This window comes from Rhamphochromis longiceps, linkage group LG18, assembly GCF_057381845.1.
Source record: "Rhamphochromis longiceps isolate RC_006_pf linkage group LG18, R_longiceps_female_GT1.1, whole genome shotgun sequence".
Taxonomy (NCBI): domain Eukaryota; kingdom Metazoa; phylum Chordata; class Actinopteri; order Cichliformes; family Cichlidae; genus Rhamphochromis; species Rhamphochromis longiceps.
In genome coordinates, this window is record NC_140574.1 from 26,699,664 (window position 1) to 26,723,724 (window position 24,061).

Here is a 24,061-nt window from a genome sequence, read left to right on the forward strand (position 1 = left end):
CTGTGTGTTAAACGCATGCAGTTCCTATCGTTGCCACAGTGGTGTTCGGCCTGGTCTGCACCGCGGTCTACCTGGTGTGGCGCAACTGGCGGCGCAACTCCACCAAGAGCATGAACTTCGACAACCCCGTCTACCGCAAAACCACCGGCGAGGGCGAGGAGGACGAGATCCACATCGGGCGGACGGACGCCATGGGACACCATGCGCACCACCACCCGTACCCTCAGGGCGTCAGCATGGGAGTCGTGGCGGCGGGAGGGGGCACCTGCCCGCAGTTCATTGCCCTGCCTCTCGGGGGCAGCATGCCAGATCCCGGGACTCACTGGTACGCAGAGCAGCCCATGCTCTCCACTGCAAAGTGACCTGCAAACAGGAGGCAACTCCTGGAAAAGATGGCCGCTCAAGGCACACGCACACACAGTGAGGTCTGAGGTGACTTGGACTGAGTTTGCTGAAGGAATGAACAACGTATCATCAAGTGTTACATGCAGTCATTCCCAGCCATATCCTATGCCAGTTCCCATTTGAAAACCACCAGTAAGACAAACAGGACTCTTAAAAAATTAGTTTCATACCTTTTTTCTGTGAGATGAGTCTCATTTTTCTTCAGTCAATGCTGAGAATTAATCACTGAATTATAAATGTGTGCTAACGTGTTTCTGACTTTGACCTCAGCTGGAATAATGGAGTTAGAGTGGTTCCTCTTTTGCATTGAGTGAGGCTTGTGCTGTGTGTCTTAAATTTTGTGACAGGGGCTAGTGAGAGACTCTTTGTCATCCTTGATGTATTAATTTGGGCTTGGTGTTATTCCCGGTGGGCCCGCAGTGCCCTAGGAACGCTATTAGCGAAGGAGGAGCTGTGGAACTGGGACAGCCTGTGCGTTGATGGGACAATCTGTACAGATTCATGTTAGAGCCAATCACATTGTTGTTGCTGGACTCGTCTTGTGTAAGTAACATTTGTGTGGGTTTCTTTGAAGATTTTTTTCCCCATTTTGCGATTGATTTTTAAAGGTTACTAACTACATTTCGTGCTTTCTCTCTGGTTCAGAGGAAGGCCTTTCAGGGTGAGTTGTCTAACATTTCAAGGTGTAGTTGAACACAGTTGATTTGAGAGGTTATGTATTTATCTGACCTTCAACACCCCTGAGGTTTAGTTAAAGAGCAGCAGGTTTGCAGACTGAGCGAAGTAAAAAATGAGACAAAGAGTATTCAGCTTGTTTTCTTAGAGCAGGGAGAGTTAGAGGGGAGTGGGTTTTACACAGAAGTTCTGTCTTCATTATTGTGGCTTGTTTAGATGTTAAATGGTTTGAGAAAAGCAATAGGCGGCCGCTTTAGGCAGCTGCAGCGTTATGTGGTTGACAAAATTCCTCGAGTGTTAATAATTTTATTTGATCACCTGCTTTTGACTGTGACAAATGTGCACAGAAATACACATGGGGTGCAGTGATAGCAAATTCACGCTGTTCTCCAGAGGACGGAGACAGTGTGCACTTGCCGAGCGTAAACACAAACAGCATGCATAATTGTTCACCAACTGACAATGCAGCCATTCATTGTTTCAGGCAAGATACACACACGCGCACACTTGCACGCACGCACACAGTCTCCACTTTCTGCGATGGCCGATATCTGAGTGGACAGTTTTGGATAGCGCCGTGTGGGAGGGCCCGGCCGGTGGCTGCATGTCTAGAAAGGCCTGTCATGTGATGTAACCGAAGAAACCGAAAGTCAGGGGGTGATGTAATGAGGGTGATACCAACTTGTTGTGTCAGTAAACATGCTTCATACTGGTCCCCCTCCCACATCTTTAACACATATACGCCACTTACAAACCTTAAAAGTCTAGTTGTGTGTATGTGTGTGTGTGTGTTCATTAATATGCATGTGTGCTAACGTTCATCCCACAGCCATATCTGAACTGTTTTGTATGCTCTTTGTTGCACAATCCTCTTAGAATGCCTTCTGTATTGTGTACTGCATGGAAGAAAACAGTGCGTGGAAACAGGTGTGTTAGTGAGTGTGTGAGCGAGTGTGACCGTGGAAAAGCTGCGAGGGTGCTTTTTGATTCATTGGTTTGTAAATATGTTTTCATAAAGTTTTTGATAATGTATTATATACTTATGTAAAAGAGAAGCTGTACATAAGATTTTAGATAAAGTGTTGACAGGTATATTAATTTATTTGTATAAAGGAGAGCACTGCATTCCCTGGTTGTAAAAAAAATCCAAATAATCCACCAAAGTGGTTTGTGTTGTTTCTTGCTGTGCATCATTTCGCATCCTCTTTTTTCTGTGCAAAATTTCTTTTGTTGTTAACCCTCACAAAATGTGGAGACCCTTCCCCCAAACCACCCGCATCTTTGCAACATTTCCCAACCTCAGTGTCAATGAGATGATTGAGTTTTGTTTATTTGTGCCTTTTTTTTTGTTGTTGTTGTTGTTGTTTTACTTCTTGCGTTTCCATGAAATAGACAGGGATCAGCCATCTACTGTACATGCAATGATGAACTGTGTTAAGACCAAACTGATTCCACTTTTTTGATTTCCTGTACTGGATTACTTTTGAATATCTCTATATATTGATATATAAAATATGATTGAAAACAGCCTGTGCTGTTGTATTTATTATTTCCTTTTGCAACACGTTTTTACCATTAAGGAGTTTTCAAACAAGGTGAGTTGCAAAATGAGTTGCTTTAGAGCTGCACAGTGTGATGCTTTTATACCAACAATAGTTCAAATGCATGTGATCCAAAAAGTGACACAACAAGTCTATTCCATAAGCCAGTAGGTCCCTGCTTTGAAGAATATATTAATGTATAAATTCATGTGATGTAGTTTTAATTATGCCAGTTTTAATTGATTTTGCATTAACTGCCCTACATTTACAAAACAGGTTTTTCAGTTGAATCTTTAATGCATTGAGTTAAATAGCTCTGATTGAACATTTTAGCTTTAGCTAGATTAGCAAGCACTTCAGTTCTCTAGCAATCTCTGGAAGCTGGGAGCAGTCATTTCAATTACAGTGGTGGAAATGATTACTTAATCCCCAGGTGAATTTGAAGTTTGCGGTCTCTAAGTTTTATAATATTTTAAAGACACAATGTCAAACAAATATTTCAAAAAATAAATAAAAGAAAATAAAAATAAAAACACTAGCAAGAGGAGTCTTAAAGCAAATATGTTTGGAACAACAGTGTTTTGATTACAAAAGCTAACAGACAAGGCAGGTTTAAGAGAAAAAGAAAATCCAGAAAAAACACCTTACATAAACAGTAGTAATTGGTTTCCATGTCATTGAGTGAAATAAGTATTTGATCCCCTGCAACCTGTGTGAATTCTGTGTCCCACAATTTGGCCACCATGTCTGGAGGAATAAAAATACTGAGTATGGTTGAAAGAACACCATGTTCACAGTCAAGCACAGAAGTGGAAAAATTCTGCTTTGGGGCTGTTTTTCTGCTAAGGTTACAGGACGACTTCACAGCATTAAGGGGCCAATGGATGGGGCCATGCACTGTGAAAACGAGAACTTCCTTCCCTCAGCCAGAACACTGAAGATAATTTGTGGTTGGGCTTTCTAGCATGACGATAACCCAAAACATATCAACAAGGCAACAAAGGAGTGACTAAAGAAAGAGCTATTAAGCTCATGAACTACAGCCACCCCGCCCAGGAGTTAGCCAAAATCGCTCCTGAGATGTGTGCAAACCTGTTGACCTGCAACAAACATGTTACCCCCACCAGGTACTTAGTCACGTTTTGCTTGAAGATCAATTACTTATTTCACTCAGTGACATGCAAATCAATTCATAACTTTAAGTATTCTGTCTCTCTCCATTAAAATGAATGAGGTATAACTCTCAGAAACATTAAACACTTTTTTTTTTTTACCTCATTTTGGTTTTCTGATCCACATTTATTGTTTGTTTCAGTCTCTCGCTACCCTTTTCCAGATGCTGCAAACAGATGGTAGACGTGAGTTTAGCTTAGTATGCGGCACCTGAGGACTCTGATATTTTTTCTGGGATTTAGTTGAGATCAAAAACAGAGCTAGAGGTGTGTATTTATATTAAGCTTTCATCAAGTCCTCAGAAAGACCCTAAATCAGTGCTAATGCTGTCGCTGCACTTCTGCTACTAGTTCTATCCCTTGTATACATCAATATGTGTCATACATGTATTCAAACCCCATTCACATTTTGCACACTTTTGATTTTTTAAATAAAACTGGAATTTTTCTAAAAGTCAAATTATACTAAGTTGCAAATGTAAGAGGTTTCTCAGCACAAAAGGATTCCAAGCCTTGAGTCAGTACTTTTGGCATGTCTCCACAAGTTTTAAAAACCTGGATCTTGACTGTCCAGTCTTTTTGGCAGTTCCAACCAAGCTAAATCCATAATGTAGGAAAGTGTGCAAAACATGGAGGAGTTGCAATCATTTCTGAAACAAATGCAAATGCTAAGTTTAGCCCTACCGCATTATATTTGGCGAACTAGCAGCACAAGCTAACAAGCAGGGAAACCACAAACAGTGTCTGCTAATAAGTGCTTTTCATTTTACCTTTTATGTGAACCACACGGAGCACAAGTGTTATCTGTGGAAGCTGCAGAAATATCAGCATTAAGTTGGATAACATTATTAGTTCTTATTAGCTGAAATACTCTACAGACTGTACCAAATGAAGCCACGCTGACAATCACTCTGCATTCAGTGATTCATCAGCAGACAGAGAAACTGTAGCAGATAAATCCAGTCCATTATCATTATTAAACTGAAGCCAGCAAATGCTTTCAGACTGCACAGACGCCCCCCTCCATTGTTGTATCACACCCCCTCAGGGTGTTATGGAATAGGTATGTTTTATTAGTCCACTGTTCCCTGCAGACAAAAAGAGGTGTCACAGACATTTTTATCCCTGCACAAAGGCTGAAATGAGCACTGTTACTTGCTGTAACCCGCTTCTTTGAGTGGGGGATGGGGGACGCGCACCTATGCAGTCATGTGACATGCGTATGTGTGTGTGTATCCACAGTTACATGTTATCATCTCTTTGAAACACTTTATTCTGACAGAGCATTTCCATACCGGCCTCCTTTTTTGTTATTTCTACATACGGATACATTTCACTAATAGAAAAGATGCCCATTCCATCTCAGTCTGCCACATCTTTCTCGCTTTCTGACGATTTATAGTTGCTCGTGGTCATTACAGCAGGACAGCCAGTCAGCTAGAATGGAAGAAATCCTCAGGGGAAATGAAGAACCCGTGCCCTGTCACACAGAAATCCAACGCCTTCGCCATCTATGCAATCCCTTTTTTGTCTTATCTCACAAACATAATCTCAGCTCTGTGCACAAAAAAACAACACAGTGCCCCTTGCTGTTTCCCAGGGGGCTCGAGGAAACAAAGGCCATTCAAACAAATCTGATTTCACAACTGACTGAGCATTCCTAGGTGACATACAGCTGGAGTGCAGGTGAATCTCACACGTTGTCCTCTCACACACCATGTTCCGTCTGTCACACTTGAAAGAGATTATATCTACTTCCTTGTACGTGAGCGTTTTTAGGTTCGCCTCCACTGTAGCTTTCTGTAGGGGGGATTCTTATTATGTTTGAGTTGGCTGGATGTTGGCGGTGATGCTGAAATGGATGAGCTGCGCCACCTCCTGGGCGACTTTGCCACTGCATGTTGCTCGTTTCAAACAATGAAATATCATCGCTTTTCTGTTATTTTATTAAAAACAGGCGTTGCATACATCAGTGTAGTTATTACCAACGTGTGAAATAAACAAACTGGTCGATCGGCTCCAGGGATTTGTTTCTGTTTCGTTGGCATGCAGTATTTTGAAAGTATTTTATTGAAATGGTGCTTAGAAATGCTGAGAATTCCCCTTGGAAACATACAGGTAGAATCTTCTTACAAACCAATTTTTAGATACAACAAACATAATAAATATTCTTTCCATTGCATAGTTTGCAGAGCGAAGCTGCTGCACGGATGTGCAAAGATCAGCGATAATCTTAAACATCTATGGTAAAGACAAAATAAAAACACCAGATCATTGCATGCTGCCCTAGCAACCATCATCTGCCTCACTTACTCATGCAGTACAGCCTCATTGTAATATCATCCCATTCAGCGCACCAGCTGTCACTAGTCCAGATTTCAGAAAAAAAAGCCCGCGTTTGAAGCGCTACTCAGGTGAGAGGATCTGACATGTGAACAGATCCACTTCTACAGAGCTCGAGCTTTAGCATGGGCCTGCAGCAGGGCAGCTGTATCGGCGTGGGAACCTTGCATGGCGATGGAAAGCGCAGTTTGACCTCGCTGGCAAACAGGAAACAAAGAAAAAAACAACATTTCAGCTTAGAGTGCAACATTAATGTGACTGATTCTGGGTCCCCAGATGGTGAACCCTTGAAGAATTTGGTGATTTCCTGACTTTGTTATCATCTGATTGTTAAGTTAACATTATTTGTGTTACCGCACAAAACTGTTGGCGTTTCTGTAGGCCATATAAATTCATTTTTCCACAGTTTAATCAGTCTAATTAGTGTGGGTTTAGGTGAGACATTCTCTCACAGTCTACCTTTAAAGTACACTCTTAAGTGTACTTTAAAGGTAGACTGTCACAAGCAGAAGAGAGATTTGCCCCCGTTGCTCTTTCCCTGCCTCCACTTGCTCCGCATGGCACAGATATTGTACTGTTAGCGGATTAGCTCCTCTCAGCCCAGGGAGATTTGTCTTACTGTAGCCTTGATTAATCCTGGGGAAGCTCTATTCTGCTACATCCAGACTGTCAGTCCACTCACATCCACAGTGTGTGTCAACACATTCAAGCTTTCACGCATCTAAGCTGCTTTTCTTTGCATTCAGTGATGTGAATGCTAAGATAGATGTGCCATTTTGTTAACAAATGGAGGTGAATCATCACATGAATTCAGTGTCCTAAAATTGAATTTTAATGGGTATGATGCCCAGACTATTGTTGCATCACAACATTATGATCCAGTTCACTGTGATCCCTGAAAATGACCACAGAAAAGAGTTTGCCAGCATTGTTTCCCAGGTTACATGATGGTTTGTTTGATGTGGTCTTACCTTGTCAGTCAGAGTGAGATCACACTGGCTTCTCTCCAGCAGGAGCCTTGCGATGTGCGTGTGGCCCCTCTCAGATGCGAACATCAGCGCTGTGGTTCCCTGGCTGTCCTGGATGTTAGCGTCTGCCCCACAGCTAAGCAGCAGGCGAACCATCACAACTCGGCCATGTCTCACTGCCAAGTGCAGAGCTGTTTGGCCCGTCTGTGTGGAGAGGGAGAGAGTGTGAGGCCCAGACCAAGAATTGTTCAAATCTCCTCTTTCTTCTTCAGCTTTCATTCTTTATCTTTTAGTAGTCAGCGGCTTACTAACCTCAGTTTTATAGGGACAAGCCAGCAACTCCAAAGATAGGTATACATGCATACCCAGGTCTTTCAAACTGTTCATAACAAAGCTGAATGTGCAAACCCTTTACCCCAGTTTAAGATATTCCTGATGACATCATCTGCTTTCTCTGAATTTGAAAATCTCCTCCCAGAGCCACAGAAGACATCATACAGAAGTCTCAGTATGAACTCTGTCACTGATCATTTTTTCTTGTGTAAAATCTACCAAGTGATTCATTAATAATGGATGTGGTTAGGTATAGCTTTCCGTTCACTGCCTAGAAAATAGTACAAACCAGCACAGGGTGCTATAGGAGGGAGCTGCGCTGCCATCTCACACTGATATCCCCCTCCTCCCCTCCTCATCCCTATTACATTTGTTCTTATTGCTTGTGGTACCTTGCTGGAGCGAATGTTAATGTTGCCCTGCTCCATTAGTTTGCGGACAACTTCCATTCCGCCGGGTCCATCAGGGGCTGTCAGCGAGGCCAGCATCACAGCCGTGTAGCCAGAATTGTTCTGAACGTTCACATCGCTGACACCTGTGGCACAGGGAAGATGTCAGACGTTTTTAGTACTAACAAACGTTATATTACAATAGCTTCGACAACACGGTTACCTATATGTTACCTGTATCCAGGATCAGGGTGACAATGCTGTAGTTGCAGTGGGAGACGCTGTAATGAAGCACTGTGTTCCCGTTGTCGTCCGCCAGATTGACTAGAAAGGCCAGCAGGGAGGGTGTTTCCTTCTTTATGTGTTTCAGGTATGCAGCCACCCTGCTGGCCTCAGAGGCCTCCTCTGCTGCTGCACTGAACCAGTGCTGGAACAACACAACCAGGGCCTTCCTCTGGAAAATATATGAATAAGAACGATTCCTGGTGAAGCATGAATTTAATAACATATATTACATGTTTAGAACATTTAGCAGTCCTGCTTTAAAGAAATATGTGGTACACATGTCCTCTTTCTGAGGACAAGTTTTGCATTTTTATTGTTTAAAGTTTATCTGATAAAGACATCATATCCAGTAGCGTTAATGCTGCTCTGTGGCTGAGTAGTTGCTTTTCTGCCCACCTGTAGAATATAAAATATAAAACATTCTCTCTTTGAAGCCCCTCTGTGGGGCTGGGAAAAGCCAATATAGCAGTGCTGCAAACTGCAGCTCCTTAAATGGCACCTCATGACCAATGTTCCCTCTAAGCTGCGCGTGTGCGCAATTGCGCACTGCTGGCACGGTCAGAAAATCTGCGTTGCATACAAAAAAAATCTAACCTGAATTGAAATTAAAATCAATACTTTAACAATTCTGTTTTGCAGTGTTAGTCAGTGAGTGACTGGCTGCTCCAGTATGGGATTAGAACGATGCCACCTTATCCCATAGTCCAACCAAGAATGCGATTCACATTCGCACATACGCGGCTAATCAACGTCGTCGACAAGCTATGACAGCGTCCTTATGTGCCGACACCGGTGTTTTAGCTAGCAAAGCGGCGTGGCTGATGTGGAGTGAAGCCACGTTAATGACAACATGTAGAACCATTGGAGATGTGAGCAGGACAGACGGAACAATTGACGGAAAAAAAGTGTGGACTTTATACCAGTTTTTAAATTGTGTTGATCGGCCACGTAAAACCAGAGTTATGATAAAAATATCTGCAGTGTTTGGTTTTCTTCCTGAATACTGTCATTGTTTATATTTGCTGCGGGAAGAAACGGTAAAAACGGCGTTTTATAAGGAAAGCGCTTGAAAGCGCTCTCCGCCTGTGAGCAAAAACAAAACCCAAAAAACCCCACCCTTTCCTATTGGTTGAAAAATGTACCATGTCGACCAATCAAAAAAAATGATATGGCAGCATGGCATTTAGTTGTTTAGGAAGGGGGAAGTTTTGGAGTGACGGCGATGTTTTGAGATGTGAGAGATTTGAGACGTTTAGTGCAAATCTTGTTTAGTTAGTGTGTAGTTAGTGTGTAGTGTAGTCAATAGTTTTGTTGTGTGTGTCAGAACAATGAGGCGACTGCTGAATGTCACAGGTGTTACAGGAGTGATACATCTCCTGTTGTCAGGCCTGCAGGTATCAGGCTGTTGTTCTCCTTTATCTCATAGTGGACAGAAATTACTTTCTGGAGTGGCACAAATAATTTGTGTGGCATCAGATTTGATGCAGAACAGCTGATTGTTCTGTAAATAGTTTGAAATGTTTATTTAAAAAAAAAACACCTTGGCTGCATTTTTAGGTAAACAGCTGCAAAAAACTTTGTTGTTTGCATAACTCAGTTACTTTTTTGAAGAAGTAACTATATAATTAATTGCCCAACATTGGTCATTATATACTGTATTTTGCAGACAGAGAGTTACAGGACTCTCTCCCAGACCACAGACTCATACTCATAAAACAATTTAGAGCTTTATATAAAAAGGAAGAAAAAAAGAAATAAAGTTTTGTTTTCAAAATTGGAGTTCAAGTTATTTTTACTTCCAATAGTGTTAACATACTAGACAGGTCATGAACAAGATTTTTTTTTAAATGGGCTAAAGCAGTTAATTAAAAGTAGTCTAACATAAATGTAAATGCTGTAATTTGATTATTTTAATAAACCATGTACAGTGGGGCAAAAAAGTATTTAGTCAGCCACCGATTGTGCAAGTTCCCCCACCTAAAATGATGACAGAGGTCAGTAATTTGCACCAGAGGTACACTTCAACTGTGAGAGACAGAATGTGAAAAAAAAATCCATGAATCCACATGGTAGGATTTTTAAAGAATTTATTCGTAAATCAGGGTGGAAAATAAGTATTTGGTCAATAACAAAAATACAACTCAATACTTTGTAACATAACCTTTGTTGGCAATAACAGAGGTCAAACGTTTACTATAGGTCTTTACCAGGTTTGCACACACAGTAGCTGGTATTTTGGCCCATTCCTCCATGCAGATCTTCTCGAGAGCAGTGATGTTTTGGGGCTGTCGCCGAGCAACACGGACTTTCAACTCCCGCCACAGATTTTCTATGGGGTTGAGGTCTGGAGACTGGCTAGGCCACTCCAGGACTTTCAAATGCTTCTTACGGAGCCACTCCTTTGTTGCCCGGGCGGTGTGTTTTGGATCATTGTCATGTTGGAAGACCCAGCCTCGTTTCATCTTCAAAGTTCTCACTGATGGAAGGAGGTTTTGGCTCAAAATCTCACGATACATGGCCCCATTCATTCTGTCCTTAACACGGATCAGTCGTCCTGTCCCCTTGGCAGAAAAACAGCCCCATAGCATGATGTTTCCACCCCCATGCTTCACAGTAGGTATGGTGTTCTTGGGATGCAACTCAGTATTCTTCTTCCTCCAAACACAACGAGTTGGGTTTATACCAAAAAGTTCTACTTTGGCTTCATCTGACCACATGACATTCTCCCAATCCTCTGCTGTATCATCCATGTGCTCTCTGGCAAACTTCAGACGGGCCTGGACATGCACTGGCTTCAGCAGCGGAACACGTCTGGCACTGCGGGATTTGATTCCCTGCCGTTGTAGTGTGTTACTGATGGTGACCTTTGTTACTTTGGTCCCAGCTCTCTGCAGGTCATTCACCAGGTCCCCCCGTGTGGTTCTGGGATCTTTGCTCACCGTTCTCATGATCATTTTGACCCCACGGGATGAGATCCTACGTGGAGCCCCAGATCGAGGGAGATTATCAGTGGTCTTGTATGTCTTCCATTTTCTGATGATTGCTCCCACAGTTGATTTTTTCACACCAAGCTGCTTGCCTATTGTAGATTCACTCTTCCCAGTCTGGTGCAGGTCTACAATACTTTTCCTGGTGTCCTTCGAAAGCTCTTTGGTCTTGGCCATGGCGGAGTTTGGAGTCTGACTGTTTGAGGCTGTGGACAGGTGTCTTTTATACAGATGATGAGTCCAAACAGGTGCCATTCATACAGGTAATGAGTGGGGGACAGAAAAGCTTCTTACAGAAGACGTTACAGGTCTGTGAGAGCCAGAGATTTTCCTTGTTTGAGGTGACCAAATACTTATTTTCCACCCTAATTTCCGAATAAATTCTTTACAAATCCTACCATGTGAATTCATGGATATTTTTTTTCACATTCTGTCTCTCACAGTTGAAGTGTACCTCTGGTGCAAATTACTGACCTCTGTCATCATTTTAAGTGGGGGAACTTGCACAATCGGTGGCTGACTAAATACTTTTTTGCCCCACTGTAACTTGGATGGATTCGATGCTGGCGTGACCACAGTGCACACGTCTGCTGTTGCTCACAGTGGTCCAAGGGGTCGCTCAGGGAGTTTGTGTGTAGAGGGAACATTGCTCATGACAAATCCCTTAGATGTCTATGTTAAAATATCTGACTCTAGATCAGAAAACAAAACATGTTAACAACCTGGTCCGTTTACGAATGCAATGAATTATGGTTTAGCCTTGTTAGCAATGCTAGCTAGCTGGTGTTAGCATTGCATGATAACTCCTCCGAGCTACCCTCGTGTCTTAATTTGGTATTGTTCAGCTGCCAAACTCAAAAATCCAAAATGATAGTCAACAATCAAATGATTTACATCATTGTAGCAAGATTCAACTTTTGAAATGCAACATGTCCCAATAGAAGCAAGTTCACGGGCGCGGTGATTGCAATCCACTTCAAAACAAGGCAATGAAGTAACAAATAGAACCACAAAGAAGGAAAAAATGGTGTTGCCAGCTCTGTGCCTATTTTTTTTTAACCTTATTAAACTCTGTTTAGTGTCTGTTCGTTCTGGCGTAAAGGGTTCTGCAGATACCTCAGTTCCCAACCTGGTACTGCAAACTGTTCAGCAGGCATTTATACTGCATGTCTCTATGTGGACAGATTTTTGTCAGCATGATAGGATGACAACCGTCCAAGATGTTTATTTGGCTGGGTTCTGAGAACTCATTTGTGTCTCTGCTGGTGTGATCACACAGTAGTGTCTATGTAGTGCACAGACATATTTTTAACGCAGTAAATGAAAGAAAAATTTCATATCTTTTTAAATTTAATCTCTAGTCTTGACTGCTTACCATGTCATCATTGGGGTTGTCCATGTTGTCCATGTGATTATTAAGGAAATGACAGGCAGAAATAAAATCTGCATTCACTGCTTCTCTGGAAGAGGAAAAAAATGTGTATATGTATGCTCAAGGAAGGTCATAATAGAGCAACAGTTCACTTTAAAACATGAGGAACATATTATATTATGATCAGATGAAATTAGCTTCCTGCGGAGTGCAATTACATCTTCCAAACAGACACCGATTGGGTGTTTGTTGAGGTCCTCTCACCTGCCTTTGGTGGTTGTTTCCGAGCCAGAGTTTCCCTCCATCTGTTCTCCTGAGGGCTGTGTTTTCATCTTGGCCGTTTTCTCTGTAGCCCTAGCTACTAGAGATACATCACCTCCATCTGTCCCCCCAAAACCTGTTCCTTCCAGTTTCATCTGTCTGCCTGGGTCAATTTGCTTCTCTTCTTCCATTCTTCTCTTCTCTGTGTCTGCATCCAGCTGGGCAGGAGCCACCTCCCTAGGAACTGTGCTACTGTTCCTCTGCTCCAAATCATCATGGACACTTTGGCTCATACAGGCCTGATTTTTAGTGGCAGTCTCATTGCTTCTATAGAAAAATGAAAGAAAAAAAAAAAGAGGTACTTGTTAAATGTTACAACTGCTTCTACACTTTTGGTTTGTTTTTTTATTTCAGTGACAGAGGTTGGTGAACTTATACATAGTAAATCTTGTGAATTTGCTTAATTATCTCAAACCAATGACTAGTCTGAATGTCTTATGTATGTTTAGGGGAGTCAGAGGCTGAGAACCCTTATACAGTGCATACAGAAAGTATTCACAGCACTTCACTCGTCCATTGGTCAAAATTCAACACATAATACTCCATAATGGCAAAGTGAAAAAGTGTTCTTAAATTTTTTTAACATTTATTAAAAATAAAAACCAAATATATAACATGAACATAAAGATTGTAATTATATAAAGATCTAAGGAAGGGTCCAGATACATTTCCGGACCATTAAAGTTCCCAATGAGCACAGTGGCCTTTGAAACCACAGGAGTCTTCATAGAGGCCAATGGGGTAGAAAGGTCACCTCTCTGACCAAAAACCTGATTGTCACTCTCCACAGAGCACCAGCGTTGCTCTGTGGAGAGAGGAAAACCTTCCAGAAGGACAACCATTTCCGCACCACTCCACCAATGAGACCTGTTGGGTAGAGCAACCAGTCTAAAGTCAATCCGCAGTAAAAGTCACATGAAAGCCCACCTGGAGTTTACCAAAAAACATCTGAAGGGCTCTCAGACCACAAGAAACGAAATTCTCTGGTTCACACATTAAACTTTTTGGCCCGAAAGCCAATTGTCATGTCTGGAGGAAACCAGGCATCGCTCATGACCTGGCTAATACCATCCCTACAGTGAAACATGGTGGTGGTAGCATCATGCTGTGGGGGTGCCTTTCAGCAGCAGGAACTGGGAGACTGGTCAGGGTTGAGGGAAAGATAAATGCAGCATTGTGCAGAGACATCCTTGATGATAACCTGCTTCAGAGTGCTCTGGACCTTGGACTGGGGTGAAGGTTCATCTTCCAACAGGACAACTACCCTAAGCCCACAGCCAACATAACAAAGGCGTGGCATCAGGACCCGTCTGTGACCGACTTGAACCTAATTGAATATTGCTGGAGAGATCTGAAAATGGATGTGAACAATGTTGCCTTCCAACCTGATGGAGCTTGAAAGGTTGTTCAAAGAAGAATGGGAGAAACTGCCCCAAAATAGGCGTGCCAAGCCTGAGGCATCATACTCAAAAAGACTTCAGCATGTAGTTGCTGCCAAAGTGGTTGGTGCTTCAAGAAATATTGAGCAAAGGCTGTGAATACTTTCCTGCTTGTACAGTCAAGGAGATATTTTACTTGAATTGTAATGCTGAACCAGAAAACACATTCCTTTATGGCTATTTTATTGTAGATGAATGAAATAAACATACTTGTGAGGCTTTGAAATATGGTTTATGATCACTGTGTCATTTTACAATACAGGAGCTGCCTCTTTCCTCCCCTTAACTGACAACAGGGAGTGGTACTCATATTTCAGACTTAAATCATGATGTTTTTCTGTGTCGGGACTGTACAGAACCTCAAATCAAATAACCGACAATCATAACATTTAGGGTTGCTAAAGTCAGGGAGTTATTTACTAACCCTTCTTTAACACCCCCAGAATGTAGGTTTTTCGACGTCTGGGCACATCCTTCTGTCTGCAGGATGGATTTAGAGGCTACACAGAAGACAAACACAAAGGATATGATGAAATGTCAGCATTACATGCTCCTCATTAGATTCAATGGCCTGTTTATGTTTGCATAAACCATTTCATCACTGCTAAAGCTAATTGTAATGCTGCCTGTAAATCCAAGAGCCGCCTACTCATCAGTTAAACAAAAAAACAAAACACAAACCCCATCAGTTTCCTTCTAATCCATCTGTCTCAGTTTTATGATGCAATGTCTTTTAAAGTAAATGGTGACTCAGTTTGAGCTTCAAAACTGACTACAAGCAAACCTTTTGCTTATCAGCTTCCTCTTACTCAATTTGTCATCGTCCTGGGTTTTAAAATTTTTGTTATGGTCTTGGAATTCTTCTTCTTATTTAACCTTCTTTTGGTTCTCAGTTTGATCATTTCTCTTTATTCTTGTTTGACACATTCAGTCTTAGTTCTTTGTTTCAGTTTCTGGTGATTTTCGAGTATTCTGCCTTTGGTTTATTTTGTCTTCCCCTCTTTGTCAAGTTTGCATGTTTAAGTCTATCATCTCTGTTCAATTCCTTTCTCGCTTGTGCTTTATATTGAGTTCTTGTCCTTGTCTCGTCCTCCCTGATTACCTTATTACCTTTTGCTTTTTTTACTTAGTCTCCCCGTATCGTTCCCTGAATAATAATTCCTCATGCCTCCTGGTAATTTGCTTTCCTTAGCTTTGCTTTCTGTTTTTGTACCGTGCAAACCTTTAGACTAGTCAGCATTAAATGCTGGCCTTATCTCACCTCCATCTCCTGTGTGCTACATTTGGGTTCACAAAAAAACTAACCTCATTCCATGATACATGATACAAAGGTTCATACAGCTAATGAAATGCTGTTGTTGTTAACAATTATTAGATGAAAATTATTCTTATTCTTTGCACTACACAAAGCTCTGCCGACTCACTTCCAACTTTCAGATTTGGCTGACCCTATTAAACCCAGTGGGATTTCTTATACAAAAACAATAACACTGATCCTGGCTCACTTTGACTTCAGTGTTACTATTATTAACTCTGAAATGTGGCTTCTGTTATCTTCAACTGTATAGCTACCTGCTGAATCTTCTTACCGTCACTGTCTCCATGTTGTTTGTGGCAGGACATGAGGATGTCGACAAGTCCCATCATCTCCTGCTGCAGAGAGTTGACTTTGGGATCTGGGTGCTTTAGATGCTTGCCCTCTTTTCCTGATTCACTCTCTGTGCACAAACACTTCCACTGCTGCTCCAGCAGACTCTTTATCTTCTTTATGTGATGGATCACCTCAGCTGTGTCTGTACCTTCAGAAACCAGTGGACGTCTTTCAGACAATGTTGAACTGACCGCAGACTTGTGTTGCTGCCTTGTTTGATCGTTTGCATTAACCGCTCTTTTACTACTAAAGCAAGGTGCTTTATCATACTCTGATCTCACTACCGTCTCATCTCCATCCTGATCTACCACCACCCTCTCTGCACGGACCCACACCGCAGGATTCTTAATGAGGTGTTCTATCTTCTCGTCTTTCCTTTTGCTTTCCTTTTGCTGCTCCTTCAGCAGCCCTGACACTCTCTGGAGCTCCAGGCTAGTCTCGTGGAGCTTCTGCTCCAACACAGCTACTTTGGCTTGCAGGGAGGTCACTGTCAGCAGCTCATCCAGATCTGTACTAGTCCTCCACTCATGCGTAGGATTGGAGTCATCTTGGCTGACACTGTAATTTCTAGGAAATATACTGTGACTTTCATGCTGAAGTCCTCTCAATACTTTGCTATTGTGAGAGGATGTACCAGGATCTGTGGTGCCGTTCATTGTGGAGGGATGGTCACGTGGACTCAGTCCCAGACGAAGTCTTTCTCTTTCCTCCTGGAGGATGCAGATCTGCGCTCTGAGCTCAGGAATGACCCTCACTTCCATCTCAAGGTCCCCCACTCGTTCGAGGGCTTCAGTGAGGCGCCTCAGCAGACCTGAGCAGTCCTGTGGCCGAGGGCTGTCCGAAGAGTGGAACACATCTTCATATGAGATGTTTCTTCCCCCAAGGTGATCCTTTGAACTCCAGACGCTGCTGTGGTCATCTGTAGACTCTGACCCTTGTCTCAGTAAAACCGTAAGTGGCAGACTGGAGGCACGGAGGAGATGGGGTCTGATATGTTCCCCTAGAGGTTGCTCATCAAACTCCTTGATTCTGGCTTCCATCTCTGCCAAAGATTTAAACCCTGTGGGGGAAACAGGTGGCCTGTGATCATATGCCCAGGAAGTATAGCCATGATGATGATGGGCGTCTGACAATCGAGACCTGGGGCCAAGAGCTCCGGTAGATCCCCAGGGGCTCGGGCGGTAGCCACACCCAGAAGTATTGAGGTGCCTTGGTAAAGTGCTTGCGCGCACTTCCTTGCTTCTGCGCTGAATGGGAATCCTTTTGATGGTGTTCCCTTTCTCTATGTCGTCTACATATTTCAGAAAATCCAGGTCAAGTCGGAAGCCATAAGGGGTTTCCACTGAATATGGGGGCTTCTCCTTGATTCCGTTCTGTGCTGTTTTACAAGGTGCAAAATTCCCTGCAAAAATTACAAACAGTAAGTGAGCATGCATTTCAAATAAATATCAGATTCAGTGAACTTCTGAAGCAAAAAACCTTTTTCTACCATTTTGTGTTGCCATCATTTGTTCTCCTTAGTTCTCCAAAAAATGTGTTGACACATTATCTGATTGGACCTCGGGCATCTGACAAGAAAAAGGAGGACTAAATTAAGCCAACAACATATGAGAAACCTGTTTCTGCATTTTTACAAGTGGTCGAAGTGATTATTGTGTGGTTATATAATAATGTAATGAGCATATTGCAGATTTCAACATTTTGGCTCTGACATTGACTTGAGGTTTATTTGTGGTGCGTTTGGTGGCAGACTCAGTCCAAGTTTTGCGACCAGACGGAATAGCAATCATCCTTGTTTGTGCTCCACACACAATATGCTCATTCATTCACCCACATGTAGTGAGTGGATAACAAAACACAAACATTCAATTACGCCGAAGTACTTTTTCTCTCTCCCCCTCTCTTATTCTCTTCTCTTCCCAAAGTTTTCTATTTTTTCTCACACTCTTGCTGCTTCATTTCTTCCGTCCACCAGGCAGCTATTATTCAACAGTGGCAGGCCTGATCTTCACTTGATTACAGCCCTGCCATCCAGGACGAGAGCTGAAAATAGCTTGAGACTGTTTAGCCCAGCAGCTATGGCCAGCAGTGCAAAATAAACTCCTACAGACATAAATACAGACAGTCATTGTTCTGACTCAATACTTTCCAGCCTTCCTTCTCTCCCTGTGCCTCCTACTAGTTCTACAGTTTTCTTTCAGAGAGTTTGTTTTTCTATCACCGAACTATCTAGAACTTCATCGTTCACCTTGGAAAGTGATGTATTTTTACAGTGCAACGCTCTACTGCCTTTTTAATATACTGGCGTGCCCTTCTCCTCTTTTATATCACTCCTCCCCCGCCTCCCTCTCTCAGCATCTCCCCCTCTTAAATCTTTACCTCTTCCCGCCTCCCACGTTTCCCCTCCTCTCTCCTGACCACCAGCCTCTGCGGCTGCTTGCTGTCCTCTTGAGGCACGGCGGCCACCAAGCCACAGCCCCAAACAATGTCAGCTATGCAGTAAACAGACAAACACCACCGAATGTCCCTGCTGGGAATTTTCACCTCTATCATTCACACACTCGTTGGTGGCCGGCAGTAAACGGCAAAGAAATGTGCAAATTGCAGACAGCAATTTTGCAGAATAAAGTCTGCTCAGTATTGTGCCATGAATAACGGATAAATCAAAGATGACATGAAACAAATTAAAAAAGCAGTGTTATTTTTTAAAAAAGAAATTACTTGACGAGTATTAACAGTGCAGGGTGCAGAGAGAGATGACAAGCAACATTCAGGGAAGGTCCCCTATCAGTGTTTGGTACTAAAGTTTAAACTGTTTTGAGCTTCGTTTCTCCGACTTTAATAGCCAAAATCTCTTGCACGAACAGAATAATATAAACTATTCCTTTTTTTCCATCATATTCAGTTCTGTTACCCTTGCATATGTCTAACCACTGTATTAGATACTAAAACTACATTATTTACTGTTATTTTCTTGTGGCTTCCATGATGTTGAGAGGACTCTTTTAGGCCTCCGTCTGACAAGTCTAAGTTTAGCTCGTACATGTGGGCGTAAAGCTAAAGCACATGTCAGGCAGTGAGACCCAGATATGTCTTCATTTTAAAGGCTAATTGAAGACCATTCTGGTGCTCCAGATATACAGAAAAATCAAGAGGTACACAAGAAATATTTCCATAAAGCTAGTGTAGCATGAATAATAGAAAAAGAGCGTGCTGATTGCAAGCAGAGACTTCGCTATTGTCTCTGTCAATCAGCGCTGAAGCACAGAGCACCTGTTACTGCAGACATCCCGATCTCTCTGTTGACTCAGTTCAAAATATAAGCTGCTGGCTCGACTTCAACCCAATGACAACAAAAAATTCTTTTACAAGTAAAGAAGTTTTAGGTTCTCAATAAGAAATGTCTGGCTTACTTTAAGAAAAATATAAGCGTTTAGTACCTGCACAGAAAGAAATTGGTGGGGCTAAAATGCACTTTTTGATTTCTTATGAGTAGGCGGACATAGCAGCGCTGTATTTAACTTAAAGCCAGAGCTGGATCAAGTGACCCTGAACGCCCCCATAGTTACGCTGCAGTAGGCCTAGACTGCTGGGGGTTTCCCATGATGCACTTTTTTTTAAGCTTCAGTTACCCTTTTGCACGCACTGTGTTTATAGACCACTCTGCATTTAATCATTAGTTATTATTATTCTTGGACTCTCTTCCCAACTTGTCATGGTAGATGGTTCTGCTAGAGGTTTCTTCCTGGGGAAAGGCAGTTTTTCTTTCCCACTGTCGCCAAGTGCTTGGTCATGGGGGGGTTGTCTGATTGTTGGGGTTTTCTTTCTATTATTGTAGGGTCTTTACCTGACAATATAAAACACCAAGAGGTAGCTGTTGTTGTGATTTGAAATATTGGAGAAAAACATGAAAAAATGGAGAGACTTAAAATAGGTTATTACAGTGGTTGGAAGCAGCTAAATATGGTATACGTTCAATAAACAAGGTATACAGGCGCAAGAAAGAATGATTTATGCAGGATTCTGTGCAGTACCTCTCCAGTGATGTGAGAGATTTTAGAGTCACACAGAACGTCATAACTGGAAGTTACTGGTGCTAAAGGTGATTCTACAAGGAGCAAGGATACTAAAGTTTTCACAGGACTCTATACTATCCCGTCCTGTGAAAACGTTCCTTTTCATAACTGTACAGTTAAAACCTTTTTAACCTGGAGCCACGCTAGCTCTTTCCCTCCCACCTACCAGTCAAGGCTAGCTGTAGTTGAACATTTAAATGAGACTTGTAACTGTAAAGTACGGAACCCCGCAAGGGACATGGGAGAAAAAAAAAATTAAGACGGACTTTTGCGAGATCTCGCAAAACTTTTGCGAGATCCCTAGTTAGTTTTGCGAGATCTCGCAAAAGTTCATCGTACTTTTTTTTTCTCCCATGTCCCTTGCGGGCTCCGTAGTAAAGTAATTATCTCCAAAAATGTCAAACTTTTAAAAACTGCATGTAGAATATTGAGCAATAGGAATGCCAGTTTTAGATGCTTTATTTTCAGTTTTCGAGCAAACAAAGGAGCTTCACACTGCTTGTTGTTGCCCGCAAGCCGTCCATTTTTACGCATAAATATAGACCCGAACATTTCTTCCTCACCAGGTTACCACAGAGGAAACAATATAGCAAAGTTAGGGTTAGGCATTTCCCAGGAGCCACTGCCCAACTCTCTCCACATTTCTGTGGCATAGGTTTTAATTGTCTGCGCCTGGAGGAGTAGGCCCACCTCACAGGAAACCCACGAAATGAAATGTAAAATATTTGCTTTACCCCAAACAGGCCCCAGCCGAACAGCAGTGCACAGCAGTCCTGCTACCTCCGCACATAATGAATTCAGTCCAAAGTCAAGCATTGCAATGGGCTCAAATTTTCTTAAAAATAAAATAAAAAAATCAAGGCCTCCTTTATGTTCAGCTCTTGTTGTTTTTCGGCTGGAGGAACGCCACATTCTTCTCGCACAGCTATTTTCCTTTTACTTCAGTTTCTTTTTATCCTTGTGTGCCCACAACAGCTGCTCCCCTCCTCTGGGTGAGTGTGTCCTCTCTCATACAGACCTTAAGGCTCTCCCTGCATCAGCATAAACCTCATAATCATAACATGTCTGTCCACAGCATTCTTTACCAAAACCACAAGTTCAGTGTTCACTCATGATGTCAAATGGCTGCAGCCTCCCTATGTAGCAGCAGTAAACTGGACTAAAAGCTAATTTATTGTTGAAAGTAACAGGTCAAGATTTGCGGTTGTCATAGATGATAGCAAAACATTTCACCAGGCTCATCTTTAGCCATGTTAATCATGTGACTCTCTAAGGATGGTTACTGTTTCTCTTCAGAAATATTGAGGCAACGTTTTGGTGGATTGTTATATCCCCAGAGGAAGTGTCCTGTGTTTTTTGTAATATAGTGCAATATGATCAAGGTGATAACAACTGTTAGCTTGTTAGCATCTGGTTCAGACAATGCTCCGCCTACAAGCTGCTGAGCTGCTGCAATGGAGTCCATCTATTACTTATGGAATCAGTCCATGCATTTATGTTTTCTTGGGTTACTGAATATTACAGGAGTGGGGACCTCGTAGTCACATTGCCACCGACAACACTGTATTGCACACATTTTGACACAATTGTACTGCATACCAGGATACGAATATTTGTGAAGATTTAGGTGTTTCCTTACCTGTTAATAGTGAGATTAAATAACTTCAAACCATAGCTTTCTCCGTGCACTGAACCTATAACCTGTGTCTCTTTGCTTCTTTACTGTGTCTGTATATATGTGTCCACATGTTTTACTGTCTATGCTGTGTTCCCGGAAAAAGTCCTTCCTCTCCTCTAGTTTTTTGGCTGTACAGCCTGTGGTTTTTCCAACTCATAACTCTAACCCTCATCTTCTCTTTGGAGCTGATTTAGGAAGCAAAGCCAAGTGTTTGGGCTCAACCCCCTGAATCCCCCTCCCCATCCTATGTCTCCCTATTGCTCTGTTTTCCCTGTTTCTTTAAAACATTTTTCACTGTCTCCTCAAAGTGTTCCTAGAAGTTTTTCAGGTTCTGTGATATCCCCTCCCATATGTTTTGTTTTGGTGCTTTTGAACCGCTGGACTTGCCCTGTTCCCATTCCAACAGCACCAGGGTCAGGGTTGCAATGAGTTGCAATGTGGCATTCAAAGCCTCACTGGATGGTATGTGGAGCCAAAGCACATTGGATAAAACAGTTGCCTGGAGCCTCACGCAAGGAAAAAACAATGATATGCTAACATAAGAAGGTTAAAATAGAAACATGGGCAATGTGGGCAATGAGTTTGTGTCTTCATTGCATAAGTAAAAGTGTAATAAAATAAAAGCGACATTTAATCTTTTGAATGCAAAGATGTTGTCCTGAAGAGCTGTTTAGTATTCTTACTTGACCCAGAAGTCCACTCCACACCATTTGTTAAATCCATTTAGAGTCAAAAGCTTTTCTGACCCTGAATTTAAATCAGCCGGTCCCTGATCGAAGACATTCAAGGTCATCTTTCTGCATCTCGGCTTTGATTAACTGTCTGATCCAACAGTCCTCAAATGCCTGCAAATATGGGATGAATATTATATCTGAGCTTACCTTGTGGCATGTTGAGCAGTTTCCCCCACTCTGTACCGCTGAACTGTGGGAGTGATTGCCAGATAGTCCACTACCGTCTGCTCTCAGCTAGTTCAGCCTGTCTGTCTCCTGAGAAGGCAGGGAGGTGCTGTCAGGGAGAGTGGCATGCCGCGGCTATTTGGTAAATGCCAACGTGCAGCCCTTGCCATAACAGAAGCTGGGTTTACTTGTGTGTAAAAGGGAGCAATGAGCAAGGAGGAGCTTGTGAACATGCCTCCTGTCCAACTAGACTGACAAGTGGGAGGCTAGACATAGACGATCACACCCACTCCTCCAGACAGCAGCCAATAGAAGTTCAGAGGTGCAGCCGACTGGGAAAGACAGCTGCTCCTTTGGAACCCCGGTGACAACATGTCAAAGTATGGAGCTTCTGGTAAGAAATGAGAGAAAGTACTAGTCACCTTACTGTGTCACCATGTAGAGTCTCATAGACCTCCCTCTTTGAGAATGTGAAATTCTACCCAGTTTTATGTGATCTGTGGCCTCTATAATCTGGTAAACACTGGGCGAAGCACAGGGCTTGGTGGCATTCACCGGGGTTAAGTCTCTCAGCGCATACCTCTCGTTCTGTAGGGATCCTCTTTCAGCCTGTTACTAGCATCTTCCTCTGAGAATCACCATCACATTGCGAAAATGGTAAACAGGCAGGTATTTGTACAACACTTTCTACACAGAGTGGCCCAGCAGAGCCCTTTTTCATCCCTTTATTTTAGTTAAGAGAGAAATACCAACATCTCAGTGACTGCTTAACTTTCATAGTCATCAGAGAATAAAAACTAGGACCACAGATGCTCCAAGAATGAATTCTTTCTGAGAAATATCACAACATTTTCTAAATTCATATGGTATCCATGACCTCTATAACTATTTTATAGGTATCCACTTGTAGTTCTGAGAAGATGCATTCTAAAGTGTTAACAGGGTTATAATTAGAGATGGCACAATACCACTTCTTTATGTCCGATATCATAAAATTGGATATCTGCCGATATCGATATGAATCCGATATAGGGTGTGTTTTAATCAAAAAAACAGTTTTTTAATATCTTGCTGCTTTTTGTATAAGTTCATACTCAAGTTAAAAAAACCCCAACACCACTAAAGCTATTCTGTTTTACCTGTATGTAAAAAAATACACTGCACCCAAAATATTTCATAGTTCAGCAATACTGATCAATCTAATAAAAAAATAAAAAAAAGGGAACCACGCACCCTCCACCTCATGATGCTTAATTGACGTAATTAACTTTAATTTGATGCAGTGTAAAAAAAATGCACAGAAATCATTTTCCAAGAATAATTAAATAGATTCAACATCTTTCTTCAACAGAATTGCAGACTGCACAGATTGTACCTTCCCAAAGGAAAAAGTACTATAGCTTACTAGGGTATATTAGACTTAATAGTTACTATATACAGTAATGGACTTCTATACATTTTACATCAGATTAAAACTTGGGTGTAAGATTTGGATAATTATTTATTAAAAGCTAGACATTTTAAATG

General features: G+C 42.1%; 2 protein-coding genes across 6 annotated transcripts in view; one reads left to right on the forward strand and one right to left on the reverse strand.

The window, feature by feature from the left end:
- The window catches only part of LOC146648497 (low-density lipoprotein receptor-related protein 8-like), an 88,943-nt gene extending 88,252 nt beyond the window's left edge, over nt 1-691 (forward strand). Inside the window, exon 18 of one of the 3 annotated variants that reach the window (XM_085390387.1) lies at nt 40-691. In XM_085390387.1, coding sequence (XP_085246513.1) covers nt 40-362 — 323 coding nt within the window. In that variant the 3' untranslated portion in view covers nt 363-691. Of the gene's footprint in view, nt 1-21 lie in introns of all 3 variants that reach the window. The other 2 variants (XM_085390386.1, XM_085390385.1) reach the window with 2 other exon arrangements.
- Nucleotides 692-697: 6 nt separating this feature from the next.
- On the reverse strand, nt 698-22,769 carry LOC146648500 (KN motif and ankyrin repeat domain-containing protein 4-like). Of its 3 annotated transcripts, none has more exons than XM_085390388.1 (10): nt 22,517-22,769; nt 17,371-17,449; nt 15,820-17,283; nt 14,655-14,730; nt 12,735-13,058; nt 12,474-12,558; nt 8,061-8,280; nt 7,830-7,972; nt 7,108-7,308; nt 698-6,333 (listed from the first exon to the last, which is right to left on the reverse strand). In XM_085390388.1, exons 2-10 carry the CDS (start codon nt 17,387-17,389, stop codon nt 6,241-6,243), a joined length of 2,625 nt encoding a protein of 874 aa, XP_085246514.1. In that variant the 5' UTR covers nt 17,390-17,449; nt 22,517-22,769; the 3' UTR covers nt 698-6,240. The 3 variants fall into 3 exon arrangements, with proteins under 3 accessions (XP_085246514.1, XP_085246516.1, XP_085246517.1); XM_085390390.1 differs by lacking the exon at nt 22,517-22,769 and adding an exon at nt 20,692-20,785; XM_085390391.1 differs by lacking the exon at nt 17,371-17,449.
- Between the last annotated feature and the right edge of the window lie 1,292 nt (nt 22,770-24,061).

Excerpts from the sequence above, each read along its gene's own strand:
- LOC146648500 (XM_085390388.1), bottom strand. Across the intron at positions 7,973-8,060 it reads CACCCTGATCCTGGATACAG|GTGTCAGCGATGTGAACGTT; the intron begins GTAACATATAGG and ends CCTGTGCCACAG. Across the intron at positions 6,334-7,107 it reads ATCTCACTCTGACTGACAAG|CGAGGTCAAACTGCGCTTTC; the intron begins GTAAGACCACAT and ends CCTGTTTGCCAG.